Source organism: Takifugu flavidus, chromosome 6 (assembly GCF_003711565.1).
Source record: "Takifugu flavidus isolate HTHZ2018 chromosome 6, ASM371156v2, whole genome shotgun sequence".
Taxonomy (NCBI): domain Eukaryota; kingdom Metazoa; phylum Chordata; class Actinopteri; order Tetraodontiformes; family Tetraodontidae; genus Takifugu; species Takifugu flavidus.
Genome location: NC_079525.1, coordinates 7,800,920 through 7,824,720, shown reverse-complemented (window position 1 = coordinate 7,824,720; position 23,801 = coordinate 7,800,920). Strand labels below are relative to the sequence as shown.

Sequence of the window (23,801 nt, the reverse complement as noted above, 5' to 3'; positions counted from 1 at the left end):
ACAGAGGTGGGGTATTTTCAAAACGTACAAGCCGCCAGCTGGTGTAACCTTCCCAGCAGTGCAACCGTTCCCCAGCCACCGACGGACCGTTTATCCAGCGCGGGACACAGATGTGCTTAGACTGTCAGCGGAACCGGCGGGATGGGTTTGGTAAACCTGTAAGTCACATGGGAGGCTTGTTCAATTCTGATTCGACAATGTAATCATCAATCAAGTAGTAGTCATTTAATTGCTTAGACTTAAAAAGGGGGCGGGAAGTGGAAATGGGAGAAGAGGGGGAGTCACGGTTCTGTAACGGGAAGTAAGTTACAGTTGCACCGTGTAAATTCGTCAAAATGTAAAAACAGTTACGTAAAAATTACAGTAACTGTGTAAACGACTGACATTTTTGAACCCAGCGCTTCACACATAGCGATCCTCTGTCATTATCAATCATCGACTCAAAGTTTATTTTTATAGTGTTTAAACATCATAATTGAGGCGTGCTGCACTTTTACCCTTGTTAGTCTCATGCTAAGTTGTGTGTTTTATTCAATCATTTTAATAATAAGATGGATTGTCAAAAACAGTGGAATCGGTCCCTATTTATACCAAGCATTGTTTTTATCCCTATACTCATGAACGCACCAGAAGTACACGGTAAGAAATGTGCCCAGTGACGTAACAGGCGGATCAGCACGGAAGTCCACGGGCTCTTTGGTCACTTCCTGTTTGTCGCTTTGTCATCTTCTCTTTAAAAAGCCCTGAAGTGAAGAGGAACTAACATTTCCGCGGCTCCTGTTGGAGAATCGCTGGATTTGCTTGTCTGGACCGTGATGGCCGCTTGTAACGGTACGTGTGTGACAGATCATCGGCTCAGTGGACTGTTAGCTGGCTCGTAGCAGAATCGCTGCAGATTTATACACACAAGTAAAGTGTTGCTGCGGCGAACGTGGAAAGCTTTTATATTCGTCTGTTCCGACCGGGTCGCGTGTTTTGTCTTTATGTTGTAGAAGGTGACGGTAAAACAGCGAGGCTGTACATCTCTGTCAGTAGTTACTGTCAGTATCCTACTAATGCAGAAACGTGAGCAGAGCAAAGGCGACCATCTGCTCTTTTCCTTCTCTGCAGGTTGGTTCTAGGTAAGAACCATCATGAGGTGACAACTGGGATATGTTGCCTTTCTGAGGACGTTGACTTTCTATGGCAAGGTGAAAAAAGTACAAATCAAAGAATGACTGATCCCAAAGATTCTAGAGATGATGGTTCCTGCTTGTGTCGGGCCTTCACAGGATCACCTTCTCCTGCCTGCCGGCCTCCTGTTACTGCAGCGTGTCCCTACTGTCTTTGGGCTGTGCTGTTCGGCAGAAGGTGCTACTGCTGCTCCTCCTCTTCATCATCTCCTTCATCCTCCTTCTTGGGGTCTATCAGAGGCAGCTCTGGGGTCCACAGCGACGCTCTGGGGCCCGAGTCAACATGTGAGTAAAGCTGATAGCCGTGAGGAGCTCCATAATGAAATTCCTGACAAAAAAACACCTTCATATTCAACAATCCAGCATTTGCTGCTCAACCATCTGATCGGCTGTTTTGCCTCTGGTGTGTTTGGAGTGAGACTGGAACTCTGTCAACAGTCTGTGAGAACAAACAGTCTTTCTGACAGTTTTCCTGAGAGACTTCCATATGTGCCACTGCCTGCAGGTCAAAGGGTGATGTGACCAGAAACAGAGCTAGTTAATCATCCTTTAGTCTATTACAGGAGTTACACAGAGGTGACGGCTGGTGGAAGATGAGTTGCTGATCAGTTTCATGGCTCCTGTTGTCAAACCACAGAGAAGAAAGTCAATTTAACTTCATGCTTTATAATTCCCAGGTACATCTCTATGGCTGAGTCCATGGAGGCCACGGATGTGACTAACCCTGCCCTCAACTACGGGGTGGTGGTGGATTGTGGCAGCAGCGGTTCCCGGGTCTTCGTGTACTACTGGCCCCCCCACAACGGGAACCCTCACACACTGCTGGACATCAGACAGATGAAAGACCGCGATCGCGCCCCCGTTGTCAAGAAGATCAAACCCGGTGAGACAGTGTCTGAGAGGGACGAGTCCTTCTCCGCTACTCTGACTGCGGTTTAAAGAAGATGGCAGCTGTTTGTGTTCACACGCTGAGCTGGCAGTGTCTCTGATAGACCTGCTGGCTGCTGCAGATTAGATAATCTGGTTTCATCTACACCAGGGGTGGCCAACCAGTCAGAGCCCAAGAGCCACATTTTTTACTGTGTTACCGCAAAGAGCCACATCATACACATGGGCACACATGAACATCACCTCACCCCTTCCTCACACACACAGACCTCTGCTTAGCCAGATTTATTGTAAATGTCAAACACCAACATGATAATGACAGAATTTGACTTCTTCACACACAAACTCTCAATTCAACTAAGTCCACAAACAAAAATATAATAATTAAAAAAAAATAATTTTCTCTTACTATGCATGTTGCTTAGTGGGACTTCTGGCATTCCTTGCTTTGAACAATCTTCTTCAAATCTGGCTTGTATTCAGTTGCTGCCACGTGAAGCAATTCTTTCACATGGGTGTCAGTCAGAACAGATCGATGCTTTGATTTCACGTGTTTTAGGGTAGAAAACAGACTCGCAGACGTATGTTGACCCAAATATTGACAGTATCTTAAGCGCAGCCCGTTTGACATTGGGATATTTTTCCATTGGCACACTTTTCCAGAACTCAATGGCCCCTTCCCTTAAAGCAGGTTTCAGTTGGTCCTCCTCACAAAGATCGATAATCAGCTGCAGCCTCATCTGTGACTGGTGGGGCTTTCCAACAGTGCGTCTCCACATTAAAGCGAGGAATGCAATCTGTGGCCTTTTCAGTTGTAGATCACGGAACCGAGTCACGAAGCTTTGTTGCAGGTTTTCTCGTTTGGCTGTGCATTTTTTCCCTGCCATTTTGAAGGCGAACCTGACACTAATTGTTTACTCAAAAGATCTTGTCCCTACTGAGAAACTTTGCGGTATTTTCATCTAACGCACATGCGCTTTTGGCGAAAGACCGTATTGAACTCAAGCGAAGCGAACGCGCACATTAAAAAAAACACAAACCCAAACTTCGATATGAACGTTAGAGCCGCATGAAACCAGGCAAAGAGCCGCATGCGGCTCGGGAGCCGCGGGTTGGCCAGGCCTGATCTACATGGCTGCAGGAGCGTTGTTATCAGTTACAGTGATGGTTGATCTCTAGAAAATATTTAATATTTTGCTCATTCAACGACATCATTTATTAGTTTTAGCTTCAGCTTTAACTGACAGCTGCACTTGTAACCACATCTGACTCCGCCCCCACCCTCAGGTATCTCCACACTGGCTCAAACGCCATCTCATGCCAGCGACTACCTCTCTCCTCTCCTGAGCTTTGCCGCTGCTCACGTCCCCCAGAGCAAACACAAGGAGACGCCTGTCTACATCCTGTGCACGGCAGGCATGAGGCTGCTGCCAGAGAGGTAGAGCCAGAGGAGGCGTCACATTAAAATCATTCCACAATAAAACTAGATTATATGCCCTGATTAAAGTATGAACACAGATTTTAATCTCCTCCTTTATGGGAAATTGTAGCCAGCAGGCCGCCATCTTGGAGGACCTGGTCAACGACATTCCCCTGGAGTTCGACTTCCTCTTCTCTCGCTCCCACGCCGAGGTCATCTCAGGGAAACAGGAAGGTGAGAGTATGCCGCGTCAGAGGTGCATTTTTATTTAAATGAAGTGTAAAATCTTGCTGATGTGCATGTTTTTCCCACAGGTGTGTATGCATGGATCGGTATCAACTTTGTGCTGGGCCGCTTCGATCACGCCGATGAGGGTGAGTGCAACGTTGGTCACGCTAACGTCAGAATTTGATGGTAACCAGATAAACACGCGCTTCTTACGTCTCTCAGAGGACACCACAGTGGAAGTGATGACGGGCTCGCAGAGCCAGCAGCCAATCAGTAGGCGGCGTACAGTGGGCATCATTGACATGGGCGGGGCTTCGCTGCAAATTGCGTATGAGGTGCCGAGTGCCATCACCTTCAGTTCACCACAGGAGGTAAAGGGCTGCATAACTCTAAACCTGCTGACGGATCAGAGAGGAACAGGCAGGAAGTTGCCATCAGAAAGGATGCAAGTAACCTCTGAGAGGCTGTTTTCAGGAGGAGGCTGGCAAGAGTGTCCTGGCAGAGTTTAACCTGGGCTGTGACGTGGAGCACACGCAGCACGTGTACCGAGTCTACGTCACCACCTTCCTGGGCTTTGGCGGGAACATGGCCAGGCAGCGCTATGAGGACCAGCTGGTCAACGCCACTCTGGCAGACACCAGGTGAGTAAAATAAGGGCTGAGGTTGGACTCTTGCCAGAGCCGAAGCTCAGTCATGGTTTCATCCCTCACTAACCGGTGTTGATGTGTGTTCAGGGTTCTGACCTCACTGGACAAGCCATACCTGGACCCGTGTCTGCCGGCTGGGCTGTCGGACTCTGTGGTGAGGGACAATCACACCATTCAGCTGAGGGGCCAGGGGGACTGGACCCGCTGTCTGCAGGTGGTCCGACCCTTCCTGGGCCTCCACAACGGCACCATGTCACTGGGTGGAGTCTACCAGGTCCGAAGAGTTCAGAGGCCACGGACAGGGTGCCTGTCGGGAAGGTTGTTTAGGATGCTGAGCTCTGATTGGCTGATGTGTTTTCAGGCTCCCATCAACTTCAGTAACAGCGAGTTTTACGGTTTCTCCGAGTTTTTCTACTGTACGGAGGACGTGTTGAGGCTGGGGGGCCAGTACAACAGCCAGAGGTTCTCCAAAGCTGCTGCGGTATTCCCACCACCTCGCTGCTGTTTGGCTTAAAATGGTGTTTTTGGTTTTTTTAATCTGTCGCGTTTTAACAGGATTACTGTGCCACCAAGTGGTCAACCTTGAAACAGCGGCTGGAAAACAGGCTTTTCTCTCAGCATGCCGACATCGACAGAGTCAAGTGAGTTCATCACTTCACACGTATTTAATGTAGGTTATAGCCATTGCTCATTACTTCCCCCTCACACAGGAAGCAGTGCTTTAAGTCTGCCTGGATGTTTGAGGTTCTGCACTCAGGTTTCCGGTTCCCCACTAACTATCCCAGTTTAAAAACAGCCCAGCTGGTCTACAACAAGGAGGTGCAGTGGACTCTGGGAGCAATCCTGTTCAAGACCCGCTTTCTGCCTCTCAGGTGGGCGAAGAATCACACCCAGATGTTTCTGCAGTTTATCCAGAGCTAACGTTAGCATGTGTGTTTCCCGGCAGGGACCTGCAGCAGGAAACGCTGCGCCAGAGCCACTCCAGCTGGCTGCGCTCCTCTTTCGTCTACAACCATCACCTGCTGTCACTCTGCATCCTGGTGGTGCTGCTCGCCATCCTGCTCTACATCCTGCGCCTACGTAGGATCCACCAGCGAGAGCAGCGCCAGGCAGAAGCCTTGAACCTCCTCTGGGCTGAAGAGGGCGAGGCACTCCTCCCATGAGGGCAACAGATGGTGCAGAAATACGACGCTGCTGCTGAGGCGCGATGGTAACGTGCAAACATGGAATGTGGATTTCTTTGATGCAACTTTGAACCCAGAGACCAAATAAGGAACCCACTTAACAGGTGACTGATGGTCTGACGAGGATCACATAATCTTAATCTTCTGATATCGTCTGACTGAGCTTCAAATGCTACAACAAAATAACTGCAGTGTTGGTGGATGATCTCCACCATGGTGGAACTGAAGAAGATGCTTCCCTCTGTGTGAACAAGAGTCATTTTAGAAGTCGTGCTTTTTCACGCTGTTTGGTTAAAGATGAAGAATTAAAAGCTGCGAAACATCAAAAACTCAGATCAGGTGGATGCTGAGACCAAAGAGGCTCGAAGCTAAGCTAACATTGCTGTTTCCTCAGGCCACATCAGTATCACCATGTCTAATGTTTCCCTAATCGATTATGTTCACATCTTTGTTTACTGTTTGAATGTTTTAACCATATCCATTTCATCGTTGATATAATTTAACATGACATGTCAAACTATAAACATAACTGTCAAAATATAAACATTCTTTGTTATCCATCTCATCACCTCAGGTTAGCGGCATAGAGCCCATCCTGACCATACATTCCTTATAGTTTAAGTGAATTTCTTGTTCCCAACAATTTTATGATCATTACTGTATACTGTAAAGGATTTAGTGACTATAGTTTGGTCGTTCCCACATTTGTTCGCTATAATGCTCACACTTGAATGACTCAGAAGTCCATTCTGACATTTTCTTCAAAGCAGACTGATGTTGTCATCTAAGCGGTAGATTCTGTACAAGAGGCCCGAAATGGTTCATCATCATGCTTGATGTGGTTCCATGAATCTGGGGGGAATTCTGTCATCACTGTTTCAACTTCGTTTGTTTACAAAATTGCTGATTTGTCCAAATTGTACTGATGCTAATTAAATTTAAACTTTAGGTGAAGTGAGAGACATGAACATTGCAGTTTTTGTCTGGAGCTCGCCGATGCTTCACGACTCCTCAGGACTGAGAGGCGGGTGTCCTCCCATCGTCGGGAGGACCAGCCAAGGGAAGAATTCCTGTTTTTACTTGCGGAACCACTGACATCAATGTGAATGAATCTGAACCAATAAATGATCCTGATGGAACTAAAACCTGGTTTATTTCCTGTTCTCTAATCTGTCTTCAGAATGCAGGTTATTTATCAAATCTGCATTAAAATACTATTTTCCGCCCTAGTAATAAAGTAAATGTAGAAACTAAATCGGGGGTGCAATTCCCGTGTGCGGCCAGGAGGAGGTGTTGCAGTGTTCCATTTAACGAGTTCAATGAAGAATAATTTGTATTTTAAAAATATACTTTAATACAACAGCGGCATATAAATATTAAAATATACATTATACAGGTGTACAGTACACGCACAAAAACAAAAATATTAGGCTTCCATTTGTACGGCACTTACTGTATTTTATTGGATCTATTCATTTTTTTTGTACTCATTGTTTTTTGAAGGTTATTTAGAGATGGAGTCATGGATACAGACATGTTAACAGGTCCAAATTATTGCTGTCAATTACTGGGTTACAGAGAGATGGGATGTTTGGGGGGGGGGGTCCTGTACAGAATATGACAATGTGGAATGGTGTCGAGCTCCCTCTTCCTCCCACCATGCAACTGGAATCCAGGTGGATCGAAGCAGCATTTCAGATAAGAAATGACCGACTAAAAGCTGCTCAAACGACAGAACCAGAAAAATGGAAATGAATGTTTTTGGCAGTCGAACGAGACGTTGCCCAAGTTGTGTTCAGACTGAAACGACGATGTCAAAAATTCAATTTAAAGCAATTTTATGGAGCAACAATGTACAAAATTCCACAAAGAACAATCAAATGTGCAACATTAGCCACTTTGTCTGGCAGTGTCAGTATCTTTAGTGAGCATCTTCTCTTCCAAACATCTATAAGAAGATATTTAAGGCTGTTTTCTGGGGAAGGGTCCATCAAACATCCTGTTACTGTTCATACTCCCATCAGTCATCAATAACCAAGGAGGATGTGAATGAGTGCAGAGCTGAGACGGAGCGTCCTTGTCTGCTCCACAGGGTCAGCTACAGAGGAGTGGAGGTTAGGGGAAGCAGGCTGCCACAACCAACGGTGTTTTACGCCCTGACAGCGGGCGTAGGAGGTGGATTAAAAGGTCTCAGAGGAATTAATCCCTCAACGGGGCCGATGGCTATGTCCCCCTTGGTCTCCTCACCTTCAAACCAGAGGCCCAAATGTCTCCCACAATGTGAGCAGTGAGGCACAGCAGCAGCGGCGTACCACCAGTTGTGCTGACTGCTTCTGTCTTCTCAGCCCCATAGCTCACTCTGAAGGAGAACCAAACTGGGCCGTCGTCATCTGTATTAGTGTTTCTTTACTCTGTTCTTTACAGAACCAACAATCCACCCTCAACGATCAGAACCACCAGAATGTCTCAGCAAGGCTGCCGATGATGAGGTCATGATGGAGACCTGGTCCAGTTTAGTCAGGGTGATTGGAGCAGTGGTCACGTGGTCTTCCTCATGTTCCCGTTAAAGCTTTAAAGAACGTGTAAACGGCGCTGTCGTCTCAGCCCGAGACAACAAAGATCCGCAATGATGTTGGATTTTGGATCAGTAGTAGAACTTCCAAGTGTTGGAGCAGCTTCAGATGGAGGTCTATCAAGACAAACAGGACTCTTCATTACAGCCAATCAGCCCGTCCCGATTCATGGTTTCAACAGCAACACGGCAGAAAAACGTCCTGCATGTTGTGTGGTGTATGGAAGAGAACCATGTGGAGTCAAAGTCCTGCTGGTGGTGGGAGGGGGGGAGCATTCGCTGGAACATCGGGAATCCTCTTTCTGTTCCTCAAATATGCCAACAATGTCCAAACAGCAGCTACACAAAGCTGGAGTTTCCATCCACCAGAGCCGTTTGGAGGTCGGCCTTTCCTCACAGTTAGGCTGGAACTGGAAGTTCCTTCTAAGGGGACAGGCAGCTTTGGGACGCGGCGACGCTGGGTCGCATAGTGATGCTGGGTCTCCACCCTCTCGTTCGGTGAAGTCAAATGCGGTCGAGCTCGGAAGGTGTATTGTGAGGGGTCAAAGGTCAGGTCCCTGTGAGCTCCAGGCACTTCAGGAAGGCGTCATTCTGCAAACCAACAGTCTAGAACGGTAAACAGGCAGGAACCTCTCAGCAGACACCTCCAGCGCTCAGGTTTGCATTAGTAGGAGCACCATACTGGAACCAGTCCAGCACCACGGCGAGTTCCAGTCAAACCCGCCTCCACAGATCTTCAGCAGGGTGTGAAACATCCTCTGAAGATGCTCAAGGTGATTTTAACCACAGTGCAATTCAAAGGTCCTTGACTTCTTTAACGTCCAACAATGTTTAGAGACCCCGGACAGGTTGGTCTACAGCCTCGACAAAGACCACAGGAAAAAGGCAATTTCTCAAACGCCGCCAACTCAGTGGGCCAATGACAACAGAAACACCAAAGTAAAACAGTCATTTGCTTTCTACAACTACAAGAGTTCTTCTCTACTGTGGTTTCAGTTCAGGAAGGTGCGCTACATGATCAGGTCAGGGGCTGAGGGGGGACTCGGGGGGCATGGAGGACATGCCTCTCATCTATCTGCCTGCCTGTGCTGCATACAGGGAAGTCTGCTCTGCTCAGGTATGTTTCAGTTACTTGTCAAATCAAAACAAGGAAGCAGAGATTTGGTGCCAGCGTTTCTCAGACAATGTCTTTGGTTGTTTTTAAGGTGCAGTTAGTTCTTTCAGTTTTGCTCTCTGCTCTCCTCTGCTTTCACTAAATGGGGTTAAAGCTCCAAAACAAACAGGCTGTTGTTTCCATCAACAGCTCCTCTGGCTTGCTACCCTCACTGACATCTCAGCGGCAGACATAAACCAAATGGCACGCAGAGCTTCTTCCACAGGAGCCCAAAACTCATACACAGGTTCTTTGTCCTCCGACCCTCAGGCTCCTTCCATTTTCAGCTCTACTTCTATCCTCAATAGGCCCCTCCCCTACACTCACCCTCAGCCCCCCCAACAGCAACCATGATCATCTACAAAACAGTGCAATGTCTATTAAGAGGCACACTGGGACAAACACAGGGAAGAGAGGACGGACACACACACACACAACACACACACACACACACACACACACACACACACACACACACACACACAACAAACACACACACACACACACACACACAACACACACACACACACCACACACACACAACACACACCAACACACACACACACACACGGCAGTGGTGGTGACGGCTCTGGCCTGGTGCTGGTTGCGGGACATCAGGTGAGGGACAGACGATCTGAATTCCTCCTGTTTCCTTCCAGCATCTCCACCTCTTTCTCAAAGATAGGAGGGCAGGAGATGAGGGAAGAGGTGAGACGCTGTCGGTAGCTTAGGTGGAGGGCATGACAGGAGGAACTGGAGGAGGGAGAACTTAGCCCGCTGCCTCATCCCGCTCTTTGTGCTGGGTCTGACCACCCGCACTCGCCGCCAATATCCTTTGCACAAAGTCTTTGGTCCGCCCGGCGACTAAAGGACCTGCAGTCACCATGGAAACAAAGACAGGTCCTCCCTCAGTGTTATGCCGAGGCCCTTCAGCATTGTAAATACTCAGTTGTGATGTGTCTCTCTGAGAAGATGCTTCTGCGTGAAGCTCTCTCACCACTGGACTCTTGGAGGATGTCCTCCAGGCGCTGGGTCATCCCTCGCTGGTCCGACTCATCTTCGTCCACGTTTTCCACTCGCCGTCGGATCACCTCTTTGATCCGCAGCAGAGCTCCCAGCAAATGATCTGAGCAGAAACACAAACATCAGGCTTTGGTTCTTGGTCTCTTAATTGAAACTGGACCAGAACCAAAGATATGAAGAAAGCAGAAGAGTAACAGATGTCAGACTCAAGCACCTGTCTACTAACGGGAAGTAATTAAACCCTGAACTTATCAGCCAATCACAATGTAAACCCAAGACCTGAAGCACCCACCATACTCCTGGTTCAGACCCCACAGCTTGATCTTGTTGGCTTCATGCTGGGCCTTCTTCTTCAGCCGGCAGGCCCTGTAACCAGGAGAGGAGGAGGAGAGGGAAAGTGAGTGGAGGAAGGGGAGAGGGACAGGGAGAGGTGAGGAGGAGGAAGAGGAGAGGGAAGAGGAGGAGAGGGATAGGGCGAGGAGGCGAGGAGAGGGACAGGGAGAGGAGGAGGAAGAGGAGGACCGGGTGAGAGAGGAGAGGAGGAGGAGAGGGATAGGGCGAGGAGAGGAGGAGAGGAGAGGGACAGGGAGAGGGAAGGGAGAGGAAAGGAGGAGTCAATGTCTGGATCTGGTTGTGATAATGGAGCAACCTCCCCATCTTCTCAGCCTCCCCATCTTCTTATTTTAGTTCACATCCTCAAACCAGTTAAAATCACCTGAACCTTGAAAATCGAATTATTTATTTTCCTGATAAAAGGTAACCTTCAGGTTTGAGCCAGAATAAGTGCATCGTAAAACTTATTCATACATTTAGATTCAAAACATGAACAATTCTAATTTTAATAATATTTTTACTCATTTCCTGAATAAAGTTGAGTCATTTAAGGACTAAAACCAGTGAAATTTAGTTTTTCTAAAGTAACATCTGTAAAATGGCCGACAGTGTGTGTGTGTGTGTGTGTGTGTGTGTGTGTGTGTGCATGTGAGGAGGAAATTCTTTTATTATTAATGTAAACATGAAGTGAAAGATGCAAGGATGAAGTACAAACATCTCAGTTCCTTGTTTCTTATCCGATCTTGAGTCTGTCTCTTGTTTAAATTTAGTACAGGGACAAAAATTCCCAGAATGCCCCTCTTCTGTCTCCATGCCTCCACAGCAGCCCCCCCCAGATGAACTCCCTGTGACCCTCCTCAGTCCTGCTCTGATTTCCTTCTATTCATCCTTTCATCCTGTCTCCATCCATCTCATCATTCTCTTCTTGTGCTCTGCTTCCCTCCGTTAGGGGCTCAACGACACTGGTTGTCTGATGAACCCTGACCACCAGAACCACTATAACGTTACAAGCACTAGAACCAATATAACCACCAGAATCCTGACCACTAGAACCATTATCAGCACTATAACCATTATAACCACTAGAACCAATTATAAGCACTAAAACCATTATAACCACTAGAACCAAACGACAACTGAAGCTTCCTGCCCGGACTCTGGACCCACCAACAGCAGCTTTCTGTCAGGGTACAGCATGTTGTTAGACGTCACCACATACAGTACGTGTGTGACAGTTCCTGAGCGATGGCGTTAACAAGAGTGCCCCTATCCCAGGAGGACACATTTACCTCCGCCCACCAGTGGTGTTGGAGCTGATCTGTCCGGGAGCACAACATCAGAACCTGTACCTGTTGCTTGTTGATACACACCTGCACTTCCTGTTTATTAACAGTTCTAAGACCAAAGTGTTTTCTCTGCATGAGAAGGTTGCTTTTTTTAAAGGGCCACCTGTGTAAATCTGGTTTGGATGAGCAGGTCAGCTGACATCAACCAGAACCTTCAGCTGCTGAAGGTTTCCTACCTGGAGGCCAGCTTATTCTTCTCTTTGCGGGAGCGAGCTCGAGCAACAGCGGGCAGCTCATTTACGGGGCCCATGCCATCTATGGCGGTGTTGAGCTTCTGCAGCTGCTCCCCGATGTTGTGGAGCTTCTGTGGGTTCGGTGTGAGGTCACTGGCGTCAGTCTTACGAGCTTTACGTCGCCCCTTTTTACCTGAAAGAATTAGAAGACAAGAATTCATCCAACAGCCGGAGGAGCTATTGGCGGGGACCCACGTTTACTTCTGTACATGTGGCCGGGTGTGTCGCCATGGTGATGTGCTGTGCACGATGTGACAGTGGGAGCAGCCAGGGTCAGAGGTGGACTCAAGGTGGTTCTCACCTTCTCTGCGATACAGTGTGCTAGGGAGGGTGCTGGAGCTCCAGGACAGAGACCAGTGCACATCCCCCGCCAGTTTCTTCTTTGCAGCCGTTTCTCGAGCACACCTGTACTCCCAGAAACAGCGACGCTTCTGTGGGCGCTCGCCTGCCTCCCTTGCCGGCTCTGCCTCCACATCTGATTGGTAAAGACAAACTGAGTCAGAACAGGTCTCAGATGGACCAGAGCTCATCTGTTGGTATCTAAACCACCTGATGCTTTCAGGCAGGTTCCTTCTCTTCTCCATTCACAATTTCAGAAACTTTAACCGAGAAGAGCTGAACCATCACTTCGACCCTTATGAAAACAGTTCTCATCAGGATTCCCTACTTGGACCAAGATGGCATGCCCCCAGCACTACGTGTCCTCTCAGACGTGGACATGTGCACAGATATGCAGACATCAGCAGGATGAGCTGCAAGTACACAGCAGCTGATGACGAAGACTTCATATTCAGAAACTAGAAACAGGCTGAAGGAAAACAACGATGGAGGGAGTCTGTCTGAAGGATTCTTGCCAGCAGCAACTGAAGGGCTGTGATCACTGCCTCCACTACATGCGCATACACACACGTGCACAAGAGAGGAGCACATCAGTGTCCCCAGCTCATCGCTGCTTCAGAAGATGGAAACCGTTTATTCTAACCTGAAATAAGCCTCAAAAACCCCACATTTTATCTAATCAAAACCACAATCATGAGAGAGAAAAAAACTGCATGTAAAACGATGAACATGAGATACAAAATATTCAAAAAAGGCTGTTGGTTCAAGCTCCAGCCAGTCCTGCTGATATGTTCTGTCTGTCCAGTCATTTGCTGCTACAGGACAGTTTGGACCTTTCGGAGCCTAAAACGCAGCTGCAGAACCACACATGAAGCCTTAAGACACATCGGCAGGTGTTGTCACACAGACTTGAACAAAAGAGCAGCTGAAGATGTCCTGCTGACTGGCACTGGAAAAATCAAAGATCGGCTCATTACATGAACGTTTGAAAGGAGCAGAACCTGGAGCTGATCCCATAGGTTATGCTGGAGCCTTTACAGATGGTCCCAACACACCAGAAAAGCTGACTGCTCCACTTCAGACAGCCAGACTTCAGTCATTTACAGCCTGTTTCAACAACAGTGGAGGATCTGTGGTTAAAGTCCACGTCAATGTCTTGAAGACCAAACAGTAGGTCAGCTACTGTAAGTTCCTGTAAAAGTCTGGACTTATTTAATATTGATCTTCTTATAGCTTAAGATCACAGACTTGTTTCTATGCTGGTTCTGCTGGACCTCCTCATACAGTAGGGTTAGCCACATATTTCCACAAGGTTTTGTACTTGGACCAATCCTTTTCACCTTGTACATGCTTCCCTTAGGAAATATTAATCAGCAGCATGGAATAAAATTTCATTGCTATGCTGATGACACACTATTGAAAAATAAAATATGATATATATTTTTTTCAAATTCATGTTTTACTGGTGCACAAAATGAACTGTGCATTAACACCGTGTTCAAAGAACACAATTAGCAAAACATAAGTTTCACACAAAAATATGCACTAAGGTAAGCAATTTTGCACGATGCTGTGAGGATCAGTTTGTTGAGAAAAAAAAAAGTCGAGAACAGGAAGAGTAGCCTTTTCATCGAATCTGGCTCTCTTTGCCTTGAATTCAGCAAGTGTTGTATTCTTGTATTCCCCTTCTCCCTGCAGCTTAACCAATTGTTCCTTTAGTTTTGTAGGTGCTACAGTTGAATTGTTGAACTTGGCATTGCAAATCATGCAGTTAGGACGCTGACTCCCATCTGTTACACATGTGAATCCATATTGTACATATTCATCCGAATGCTTTCTTTTCTTGCTGGACACATCATATGAATGGATTAAAATATTAAGGAAGAAATCACATGACGTACCATCACAACCGTCACACGTTGACTACTGAGCACAGATAGGCCAAGCAATGTAGCATGATCACCTGCAACCAATGCTGGCCAAGCAGGGCATATCATCACGAATCATATGAGTTGGGTGTGTGTCTTGACCTCTGCCAAGCCCCTGAGACTGACTCACCAAACCCCTGAGGTTCGATAGAACCCAGGTTAAGAACCACTGCTCTAGATGGTGTCTCCTTAGCATCTACTCTCTCTGTGAGGAATCTTGAAATAACTTTTGACCAAGATCTGTCCTTTAACTCACATTAAAACAGTCTCTAGAAGTGGCTTTTTTCACTTGAGAAACATTGCAAAGATTAGGATCATTATTGATCCAGCATGATGCTGAAAAGTTAGCCTATGCATTTGTTACTTCCAGGCTGGACTATTGTAATTCTTTATTATCAGGGTGTCCAAACAACTCTTTGAGAAGCCTCCAGCTAGTCCAAAATGCTGCAGCTAGAGTTCTGACAGGTATTGACAAAAGAGATCACATAACTCCTGTACTGGCATCTCTTCATTGGCTGCCCTTTAAATTTAGAATAATTTTTAAAACCCTTCTTTTGACCTACAAGGTCTAATGATACCTTATCAGCCCAATAGACCGCTCCGCTCTCAGAATGCTGGTCTACTTGTGGTTCCCAGAGTATCTAGGAGTAGAATGGGGGCCGAGCATTTAGCTACCAGGCCCCCCTGCTATGGAACCAGCTGCCTGTCCAGGTACGGGAGGCTGACTCCATCTCTACTTTAAGATCAGACTTAAAAGCTACCTTTTTGAAAAAGCTTATTGTTACTAATTCTGTAGTTCCAGTTACTATCATAGACAGACAAATTATCATACTTAGAGGGTCGTCTAATCATTAGGTGAAACATGATCACCTGACAGACCTCTGTCACCCCACTGGGTCATGGTCATGGTCATGGTCTTGTCTCCTCTCTTCCTATCCTCCATTCTATCCTCTACCTGTCCATCACCAGGAGGGTCCCCCTACATGAGCCTGGTCCTGCTCAAGGTTTTTTCCTGTTAAAGGGGAGTTTTTCCTTGCCACTGTTGCTTGTCTGGGGTTAGGCCCTGGGATTCTGGAAAGCACCTTGAAACAATTTTGATTGTAAAAGACGCTATATAAATAAAGATTGATTTGATTTGATTTTGAAAGACGTTCCACCTTTAAGCACTCAGTTCACACGGGGAGCTGAGCATTTAGCTACCAGCCCCCTGCTTTGGAAACAGCTCCCGGTCCAGGTACGGGAGATTCCATCTCTACTTTAAGATCAAACTTAACCTTCTTCTTTGAAAAAGCACATACCACAGTAATTCTGTAGTTCTAGTTATTATTCTAGACAGACTAATTATCATAATTTGAGGGTTGTCTACTTATCACGCTAACATCTTAGTAATGCTGCTATAGGGCAAGATTGCCCGGGGTCCAGAAACATGACGATCACCTGACAGGCTTCTGTCACCCATTCATGGCTTCCTCTCCCCTAGTATGTCAGTGATGATGTCATGAACACATTTTCTTGTGTAGTTTTCTGCTTCTCTCCCCCTCTTTCTGTATCTGTCTACAGGTATCGTCAACTTCATAACTGTGTGCTAACCTCCGAGCCCACTGACATACTCAACTCTTATACTAACAGCTTGTCATAACTAATGTACTTGCATGATCTCTGCCTATTCTCTCCTCTATCTGTCCTCCCCTTTCTCCTCCCTCTCTACCCAGCCGACCATTAGCAGGAGGGTCCCCCTACATGAGCCTGGTCCTGCTCAAGGTTTCTTCCTGTTTTACCTTGCCACTGTTGATTGTTGGGGTCAGGCCCTGGGATTCTGTAAAGCGGCTAGAGACAATCTTGATTGTAACAAATGCTATATAAATAAAGATTGATTATTTATCCTGTAGCCTAATACAGAGGAGTCAGCTGACTCCTCTGAGCTCCCTCCTTCTCTTCTGTCAGACAAACTAACCGAGGAAACTCACCACACTCTGTTTCCGAGGAGCTCAACAGTACAGCCTCGTCCACGCCCGTTTCCTCCACTTCATCCTCCTCTTCTTCCTCCTCATCTTCCTCCTCATCTTCAGCCTTGTTTTCATCCTCGATGAGGTTACTCTTACACTGCATCTCCTCACTGCTGCCCTGCCCCTCATCCCTCCCGCCCTCTGTCTGGGAGCTGTGGGTGGGCTCTTCTTCCCCCTGGCTGAGGGAGTAGTTGTGCTCATTGCACGGCTCCGGACCCAAACCAGCAGCTGCCACTGCCACCTTGTCTTCCTCCTGTGCCACCTGATACACCTCTACTGTGCACCCCTTCAACATCTCCCCTTCTGGTCCTTCAGCGTCTCTGCCTGCAACACACAATTGCTCCTCTGTTGTCGTGGTGACAGAGTTGCAGCCCACTTCCTTTCCGGCAGCGGCAGCAGCAGCAGCAGCAGCAGCAGCAGCAGCAGCAGCAGCCTGGACTTCCTGGATGATGGCAGATGTCGTGTGCCTGCTCCACCAGCTCTCCTCTTCCTCCTCCTCACAACTTCTCCCCCAGCGGCCCATCAGGACAGCCTCTTCAGAGCAGGCCAGCAGCTCCCCTCCCACCCCCAGGCCTAATTTTGTAAAGCGAGTCATCTCGTCCAGAGCAGACACATCCCAGCGCTCCGGGTGCAGGTCCTCACCAAAGCCCCCGTCGTCCACCAGGTCACTTAGCAACTCAAAGGGCCGTTTCCGTGGTGACGCTGGGGAGCCCAACATAAGAAGGATGCTCTTAAACAAAGAAAGCAGATAGTTAACCATGTGCTGCAGGGTGATTGATGTGGGATCATTAACAACATCAATCCAGGTGGTGTTTTAGTCATTCGCTAAATTACAACAGGTTTTTTTTTAATCATGTGATCTGCACCCCAGGAACACACTTAAATCATTATCACAATTCATCTGCAATTTAACGGTCCAAACAGTCAGCAAACAGTTGTTCAGACTGCAGACAGAAGGTATCAGTAATCAGAACTGCCGTGTTTAAATAATTCATAAGGAGCTGCCGACGCTCCATTTGAGGCCTTCTCCTGCTGAGCTTCTGGACTGGAAAAGACAACTGCAGCAACAAGCTGCCTTTGAGACACGTGAACGTTAAATTCAATCATCTTTCATACAATAAACAGGTATCATCAGCATCAAACTATAATACAGAGGATGGAAAAACAATTTCAGGCTCCGCTTCATATTTAGTTTTCTTCTACTCAAAATATATTTTTGTAATAAACAGATCGAAGACACTCCTGAAGGTCAAAGATTCTAGAATGTCAGAGATCAATGTTCATTTAACTGCTCCAACGGTCACCTTTCATATTTTCTAAAAAAAAAAAATTTCTTTAGGCAGTTTCACAGGCAGCAGCTTCATCTGGAAATCTACTGATGCTTTTCATAGTTTCAGCTCCTATTAGGCAGCATTTGCTTGTAAGGCAGAGCACTGAAAACAGGAGGAGATGGAGCGTTTCCAGACAAAAGGAGGAGCGTTTGGAAACCAGGTCAGCATCAACCGTGACCTCCTTTAACAAGCTGCCTTTTGAAAACAGCCCTCATACTGGATCAGACCCACTCTGGCTGGTCTCACCTGGTCGTACTCGGTCCGGCCTCGTTGTGGCGACATAGCCAGAGGGTAGGGGCTCAGGAGACCCCTATGTCCACCGTAGGCCTCGCCAAAAGCAGGCTCCATCCCGTTTGTACCCGGCTGTGGATGAAGACAGGGCATGAGAAAAAAGGCGTTTGTTGAGGGGGAGCGAGCAAACAGTGAGATACCTGAGGCATGCCCGGGGCAGGGAGGTCCAAGGTCACAGAGTCACGTCAACTGATGAGGGCTACAAAAGCACACAGACAGCATCGTGGTTAAACACAGACAGCAGAGGGACCTGTGTGTGTGTGTGTGGAGGGGGCAGAAGATGGAGGGGGAGAGGGAGGTGAGAGGTGAAAGTGGAGGAGGTGGGGGTCATGGAGGAGGAGGTGATGGTGGAGGACAACGAGGACGACGAGGGGAGGAAGAACAATGATGAACAGGAGCAGTAGAAGGACGACGAGGTTGAGGAGGAGGAGGAATGATGGTTTACCGACTGAACGTGGAGAGGGTCTAACGCTGGATCCGCTCTCACATATCGCAGCTCTCAGCCTCCAGCCTGCAGAGAGACAGTAGGACATGAGTCCAGCCTGTAGAGAGACAGGACATGAGTCCAGACTGCAGCTTCCACAGCTATTCATCACCAAGACTGGAATCAGAGGTGTAGCTGCCGGAAATAATGCTGCAGGTCTTCAGGTTGTCTCATCAGAACCTCTCCTGGCCTCTACTTTTTTTTTCCCTTCACACATGTCAGGGACAGATTCTTTCCTCTATCGGCCAGTTTCTTTTTTATTAATGCAATAATCCTTTCATATTCAACAGCCTGCAGAAATCTAGGACATTTCCCAGGAACCATCCAGCATGTAAAGCTAGTGCCGAGGCTGTGATGATCTGGATAAAGGTTGAATTAAACGGCGTGGACCAGTAAAGTCCCTTTAGATCAAACTGTGGATAAACAGCAGCTGGCATCCGTCATTTAGTCAAGATTGTCCTCACATACAACACTGTAGGAAACAGACCAGAGAAGATGAGCCGAGAAATCAGAAGTTCTTCTAATCTGATTTTAAAATCTTTTCCATCATGTCCGTTTCATCTACAAGGAGTGCAGAATTATTAGGCAAATGAGTATTTTGACCACATCATCCTCTTTATGCACGTTGTCCTACTCCAAGCTGCATAGGCTGGAAATCCCACTACCAATTAAGCATATCAGGTGATGTGCATCTCTGTAATGAGAAGGGGTGTGGTCTAATGACATCAACACCCTATATCAGGTGTGCATAATTATTAGGCAACGTCCTTTCCTTTGGCAAAATGGGTCAGAAGAGGGACTTGACAGGCTCCGAAAAGTCAAAAATAGTGAGATATCTTGCAGAGGGATGCAGCACTCTTAAAATTGCGAAGCTTCTGAAGCGTGATCATCGAACAATTAAGCGTTTCATTCAAAATAGTCAGCAGGGTCGCAAGAAGCGTGTGGAAAAACCAAGGCGCAAAATAACTGCCCAGGAACTGAGAAAAGTCAAGCCTGCAGCTGCCAAGATGCCACTTGCCACCAGTTTAGCCATATTTCAGAGCTGCAACATCACTGGAGTGCCCAAAAGGACAAGGTGTGCAATACTCAGAGACATGGCCAAGGTAAGAAAGGCTGAAAAACGACCACCACTGAACAAGACACACAAGCTGAAACGTCAAGACTGGGCCAAGAAATATCTCAAGACTGATTTTTCTAGGGTTTTATGGACTGATGAAATGAGAGTGAGCCTTGATGGGCCAGATGGATGGGCCCGTGGCTGGATCGGTAAAGGGCAGAGAGCTCCAGTCCGACTCAGACGCCAGCAAGGTGGAGGTGGGATACTGGTATGGGCTGGTATCATCAAAGATGAGCTTGTGGGGCCTTTTCGGGTTGAGGATGGAGTCAAGCTTAACTCCCAGTCCTACTGCCAGTTTCTGGAAGACACACATTCAAGCAGTGGTACAGGAAGAAGTCTGCATCCTTCAAGAAAAACATGATTTTCATGCAGGACAATGCTCCATCACACGCATCCAAGTACTCCACAGCGTAGCTGGCAAGAAAGGGCCTAAAAGAAGGAAAAACTAATGACATGGCCTCCTTGTTCACCTGATCTGAACCCCATAGAGAACCTGTGGTCCCTCATCAAATGTGAGATTTACAAGGAGGGAAAACAGTACACCTCTCTGAACAGTGTGGGGGAGGCTGTGGTTGCTGCTGCACGCAATGTTGATCGTGAACAGATCAAAACACTGACAGAATCCATGGATGGCAGGCTTTTGAGTGTCCTTGCAAAGAAAGGTGGCTATATTGGTCACTGATTTGTTTTTGAATGTCAAATGTATATTTGTGAATGTTGAGCTGTTATATTGGTTTCCCTGGTGAAAATAAATAATTGAAATGGGTATATATTTGTTTTTTTAAGTTGCCTAAAAATTATGCACAAAGTAGTAGTTACCTGCACACAGATATCCTCCTAAAATAGCTAAAACTAAAAAAAGCCATGGTTGTTCAGTGATAAAATTAATCCTCAAAAATAAAACTTGCCTAATAATTCTAATGCACTCCCTGTACAGGCAGAGGAACAAATATGCCAGTGAAGTCCAACCCGTCTCCAACATCATTGAATAGCCAAACTGGTGTCGTCTCAACGGCACCTCCACAACTGGACTAGAAGCTTTATTCCCAGATTACCACACAGGAGTAACCACACACTCCCTCTCTGAGCTGGTTAAATGACCCAAGAACCAGATTGTCAGAACATCAGAAACCAGAATCAGTTCTATGGTGGAGCCTTCTGACCTAAAGACAGCGACTGAAAACAAGTCAAGACTGGAGTCATCGGGACAGATGGAACACCAGAATGCCCCCCCCCCCCCCCCCACACACACACACACACACACACACACCACACACACACACACACACACACACACACACACACACACACACACACACACACACACACACACACACACACACACACACACCAGTACCTGAGAAAAGTCAGGAGAAACCAGCTCACACTGATCCAGGAACAATAAGACACAAGAATGAGGAAATGAATCTCGTCAGGTGACAGAGACTCATAGGGTCCAGCTAGCACACACATACACTCTAATAAACACACACTTGAAGCAGACAAGTTGCTATAAGGAATGAAGAGTCCACCAGCTCTGAACACACACATCACACATTCAGTCCTCTCAATTCTAACATTTAGCATATTCTTCTTAGCTCTCTCAAGTGGATACGTAATACCTTTCATTCAGGACTAGTCCAAAGTCTCTGGGATCATAAAGACTCATCTGATGTTAATGTAAGGTCAACATGAAAACTACAGGAAATCACTCCATCTCAAACCCACGAGGCTCAACGACCAACAATATGTGCTAGCTTTACGCTCTGACAGTAATGCTACAGTAAACATGCATGAGCGGATGCCAACACATCCGTGCGAGCTACAGCAAATACACACAAACAAACTAGCCCCCCAGAAGGGGCCTTTTAGGACAAGAAGTGACTTTTACATACATCTTAAACTAATTTTGCATAGCACCAGGCCTACACTGGGATTATTCCCCATGAACTTGGAGCCATGTGTGTCACACAGCATAGACCTCAGTGCAACTTTCCTAATTTACGATGGACTTTAACCAAGACAGTTTCCTGTTTAACCAGCCAGGTCCAAAAATGTGTGGCCAAATGGAATGATTTTGCTTTACGGCCACAAACAATGCTGAACAGACAGGACAAAGGACCAACAGAAGGCCACAGTATGCTCCAGAGGACTTTATCATTGTGGATCCAACATGAAGAGGAGGTGAAATCAATGCAGCAGACACTGAGTGCTAAAAGGAACTGACGTGTCCTGGCAGCCTGACAGAGGTGAGACCGTTGGTCTGACCCAGCTTTTGTTTATTCATAAGAGTGCAAAAATGCATTTTATGTAATCATTCTAACCAAAGGGGAGGAAGACAAGGGCAGAGTTCCTTCTGTCCCTGTGGGGGTAAAAGCAGCCAGTCATGGTGCTAAGGGAAAATATAGAACAGTGACCAGACAATGAACCTGGGCCTTCAAACACAGGAAAACCACTCCAGTCTGAGCAGAGCAGGGAAAAAGCTAGAAAAGTCAATTAGGCAGGAGGTTGTGATGGCGGAGACTGGGATGGAGGCCGGGAGAGGGTCAGATGAGCCCCACATCTAGGAGACCAATTAATAGAAATTAAAGCTCCGGAGAAGCACGAAATCAAGCCCCGTTTCTCCTGAACTCCAATTCAAAACACAACAATGAACATTCCTAGGGCACGGACTGGATGCGCCCCGTGTCCTTGGAGCTCTTTTTCCCGTAAAGATGAGAGCAAAAGTGGCCCTGTCTGCCTCGCCTCCTCCCCCCGGTCCAACCCGAGCTCGTCCCGATTCATCTGCCAAGCGAAACAGGAGCCAACACCGAACAATCTACCGCCGATCCGCGCAGGGAGACGGACGGGGGGGTACTACGGAGCTGCGTGTCCGCGCAGCTGGATGCGGAAGAGAAGGTGCCATGGTGGCGGCGGGTCCCGTATGGCACAGCGCTGCCCCTCCTGCTGTCACACACTCACATTCCCCGCATTTGAATCCGCCATGAAATAAATATATGAATAAAAAAGGCAGAAATTCTTACGAGGAGGAGTAGCCAGCAGGGTCTGATCCAGCCGAAACAAGAGGAATCCTTCCAGCGCAAGACAACAATAAAATGGGGCGCAGCTGGCACTGCCACCGGATGTCCAATATTAATACTTAATACTGCACATTTCTGAGCATGTGCGTCGGCTCCGACCTATAGAACGGTGTTAACGTGCAGGATTTTTCTGTTGTCTCTGTCACATGTTAAAGTTGAGACGGATCGTTTATTACGGAACAAGTTTGGCCGCTGTTGGTCCACCTGCAGGTGGTGTTAGCAGAAGTACAGTTGAGGCCCAGCCAGCCAAGTTCTGCAGGCTTCCAAAACAAAGCTTTATGGGGAAGGAAAAAACAAGTTTGCAACGTTATGAGTTATTTTATCTGACAGTTTGTAATAAGTAGAACCACACTTTAAAAGCTGCTTTTCGAGCGTGCAAAAATGACGGCTAGTATTAAGCAAAACCAATATAACGCATTCAATTCCTCCCTGGAGTTTTTTGAATGATAAAAGTGTGCTCTTTCTGAGCACACTGGATGTTAATCTGTGGGAAAGTGGCCATTTTTTAGCACACGAGCGCGTTTAAAGCTCAACCGTTCCGTCTCTCTAAATACAGAATCTTTAACTTTAACTCACTCATGACACTTACACGCTACCGCTTTATTTCCCAACAAACAGTGGAAAGAGGTGTGATTTACCGTGTGGCGTCTCGTCGGAGTCCAGGCTCCTCCAGACCGGGGTAAAATGTCGGCCTCGGCCTCTCCAGATGATCCGAACGCGAGCCCGTCTGGACAACCGCAGCTCGGCCCCGGAGTCGCGCTCAGCCTACGGCCACACGCACCAAGTTAGTTCACAGAGGCGGCGGGTTCATGGCGGATCAACGGAACAGAAAAATATGCTCGTAGGACTGTTAGCAGCCCCCTCCTCCTCGACTCCCTGCCTCCCCTTTCACGTCGTCTCACCCTCCCCTCCACTGGTGCCTGACGTTTGGGAGAAGCGAGCGAAGGAAACATTTTATTAAAGTTTTTACACCAACACCCCCCCCCCTCCCCGCGACGGACATGGTGCCATCCATCAGCGCACAAC

At 47.3% G+C, this 23,801-nt stretch overlaps 2 protein-coding genes across 6 annotated transcripts; one reads left to right on the top strand and one right to left on the bottom strand.

The window, feature by feature from the left end:
* Positions 1 to 17: 17 nt before the first annotated feature.
* On the top strand, positions 18 to 6,684 carry LOC130527443 (ectonucleoside triphosphate diphosphohydrolase 7-like). 2 transcript variants are annotated; one of them, XM_057035979.1, is made up of 15 exons: positions 18 to 158; positions 742 to 831; positions 1,111 to 1,190; positions 1,272 to 1,457; positions 1,850 to 2,055; positions 3,348 to 3,498; positions 3,611 to 3,714; positions 3,795 to 3,854; positions 3,931 to 4,079; positions 4,183 to 4,349; positions 4,443 to 4,629; positions 4,717 to 4,836; positions 4,911 to 4,996; positions 5,066 to 5,227; positions 5,302 to 6,684. In XM_057035979.1, exons 3-15 carry the CDS (start codon positions 1,183 to 1,185, stop codon positions 5,516 to 5,518), a joined length of 1,803 nt encoding a protein of 600 aa, XP_056891959.1. In that variant the 5' UTR covers positions 18 to 158; positions 742 to 831; positions 1,111 to 1,182; the 3' UTR covers positions 5,519 to 6,684. The 2 variants fall into 2 exon arrangements, with proteins under 2 accessions (XP_056891959.1, XP_056891958.1); XM_057035978.1 differs by lacking the exon at positions 18 to 158 and having other exon boundaries at positions 676 to 831.
* Positions 6,685 to 9,790: 3,106 nt separating this feature from the next.
* LOC130527452 (CREB3 regulatory factor-like) lies at positions 9,791 to 23,749 on the bottom strand. 4 transcript variants are annotated; one of them, XM_057036004.1, is made up of 10 exons: positions 23,414 to 23,749; positions 18,540 to 18,636; positions 18,235 to 18,293; positions 18,050 to 18,166; positions 16,434 to 17,202; positions 12,501 to 12,674; positions 12,143 to 12,332; positions 10,580 to 10,653; positions 10,262 to 10,390; positions 9,791 to 10,137 (listed from the first exon to the last, which is right to left on the bottom strand). In XM_057036004.1, the coding sequence occupies exons 3-10, from the start codon at positions 18,241 to 18,243 to the stop codon at positions 10,034 to 10,036; spliced, it is 1,566 nt and encodes a 521-aa protein (XP_056891984.1). In that variant the 5' UTR covers positions 18,244 to 18,293; positions 18,540 to 18,636; positions 23,414 to 23,749; the 3' UTR covers positions 9,791 to 10,033. The 4 variants fall into 4 exon arrangements, with proteins under 4 accessions (XP_056891984.1, XP_056891982.1, XP_056891983.1 ...); XM_057036002.1 differs by having other exon boundaries at positions 18,540 to 18,605; XM_057036003.1 differs by lacking the exon at positions 23,414 to 23,749 and adding an exon at positions 22,719 to 23,310 and having other exon boundaries at positions 18,540 to 18,605.
* Between the last annotated feature and the right edge of the window lie 52 nt (positions 23,750 to 23,801).

Excerpts from the sequence above, each read along its gene's own strand:
- LOC130527452 (XM_057036004.1), bottom strand. Across the intron at positions 10,391-10,579 it reads GGGTCTGAACCAGGAGTATG|ATCATTTGCTGGGAGCTCTG; the intron begins GTGGGTGCTTCA and ends GTTTCTGCTCAG. Across the intron at positions 10,138-10,261 it reads CATCCTCCAAGAGTCCAGTG|GTCCTTTAGTCGCCGGGCGG; the intron begins GTGAGAGAGCTT and ends TGGTGACTGCAG.
- LOC130527443 (XM_057035979.1), top strand. Across the intron at positions 1,458-1,849 it reads TCTGGGGCCCGAGTCAACAT|GTACATCTCTATGGCTGAGT; the intron begins GTGAGTAAAGCT and ends TATAATTCCCAG. Across the intron at positions 3,855-3,930 it reads CTTCGATCACGCCGATGAGG|AGGACACCACAGTGGAAGTG; the intron begins GTGAGTGCAACG and ends TACGTCTCTCAG.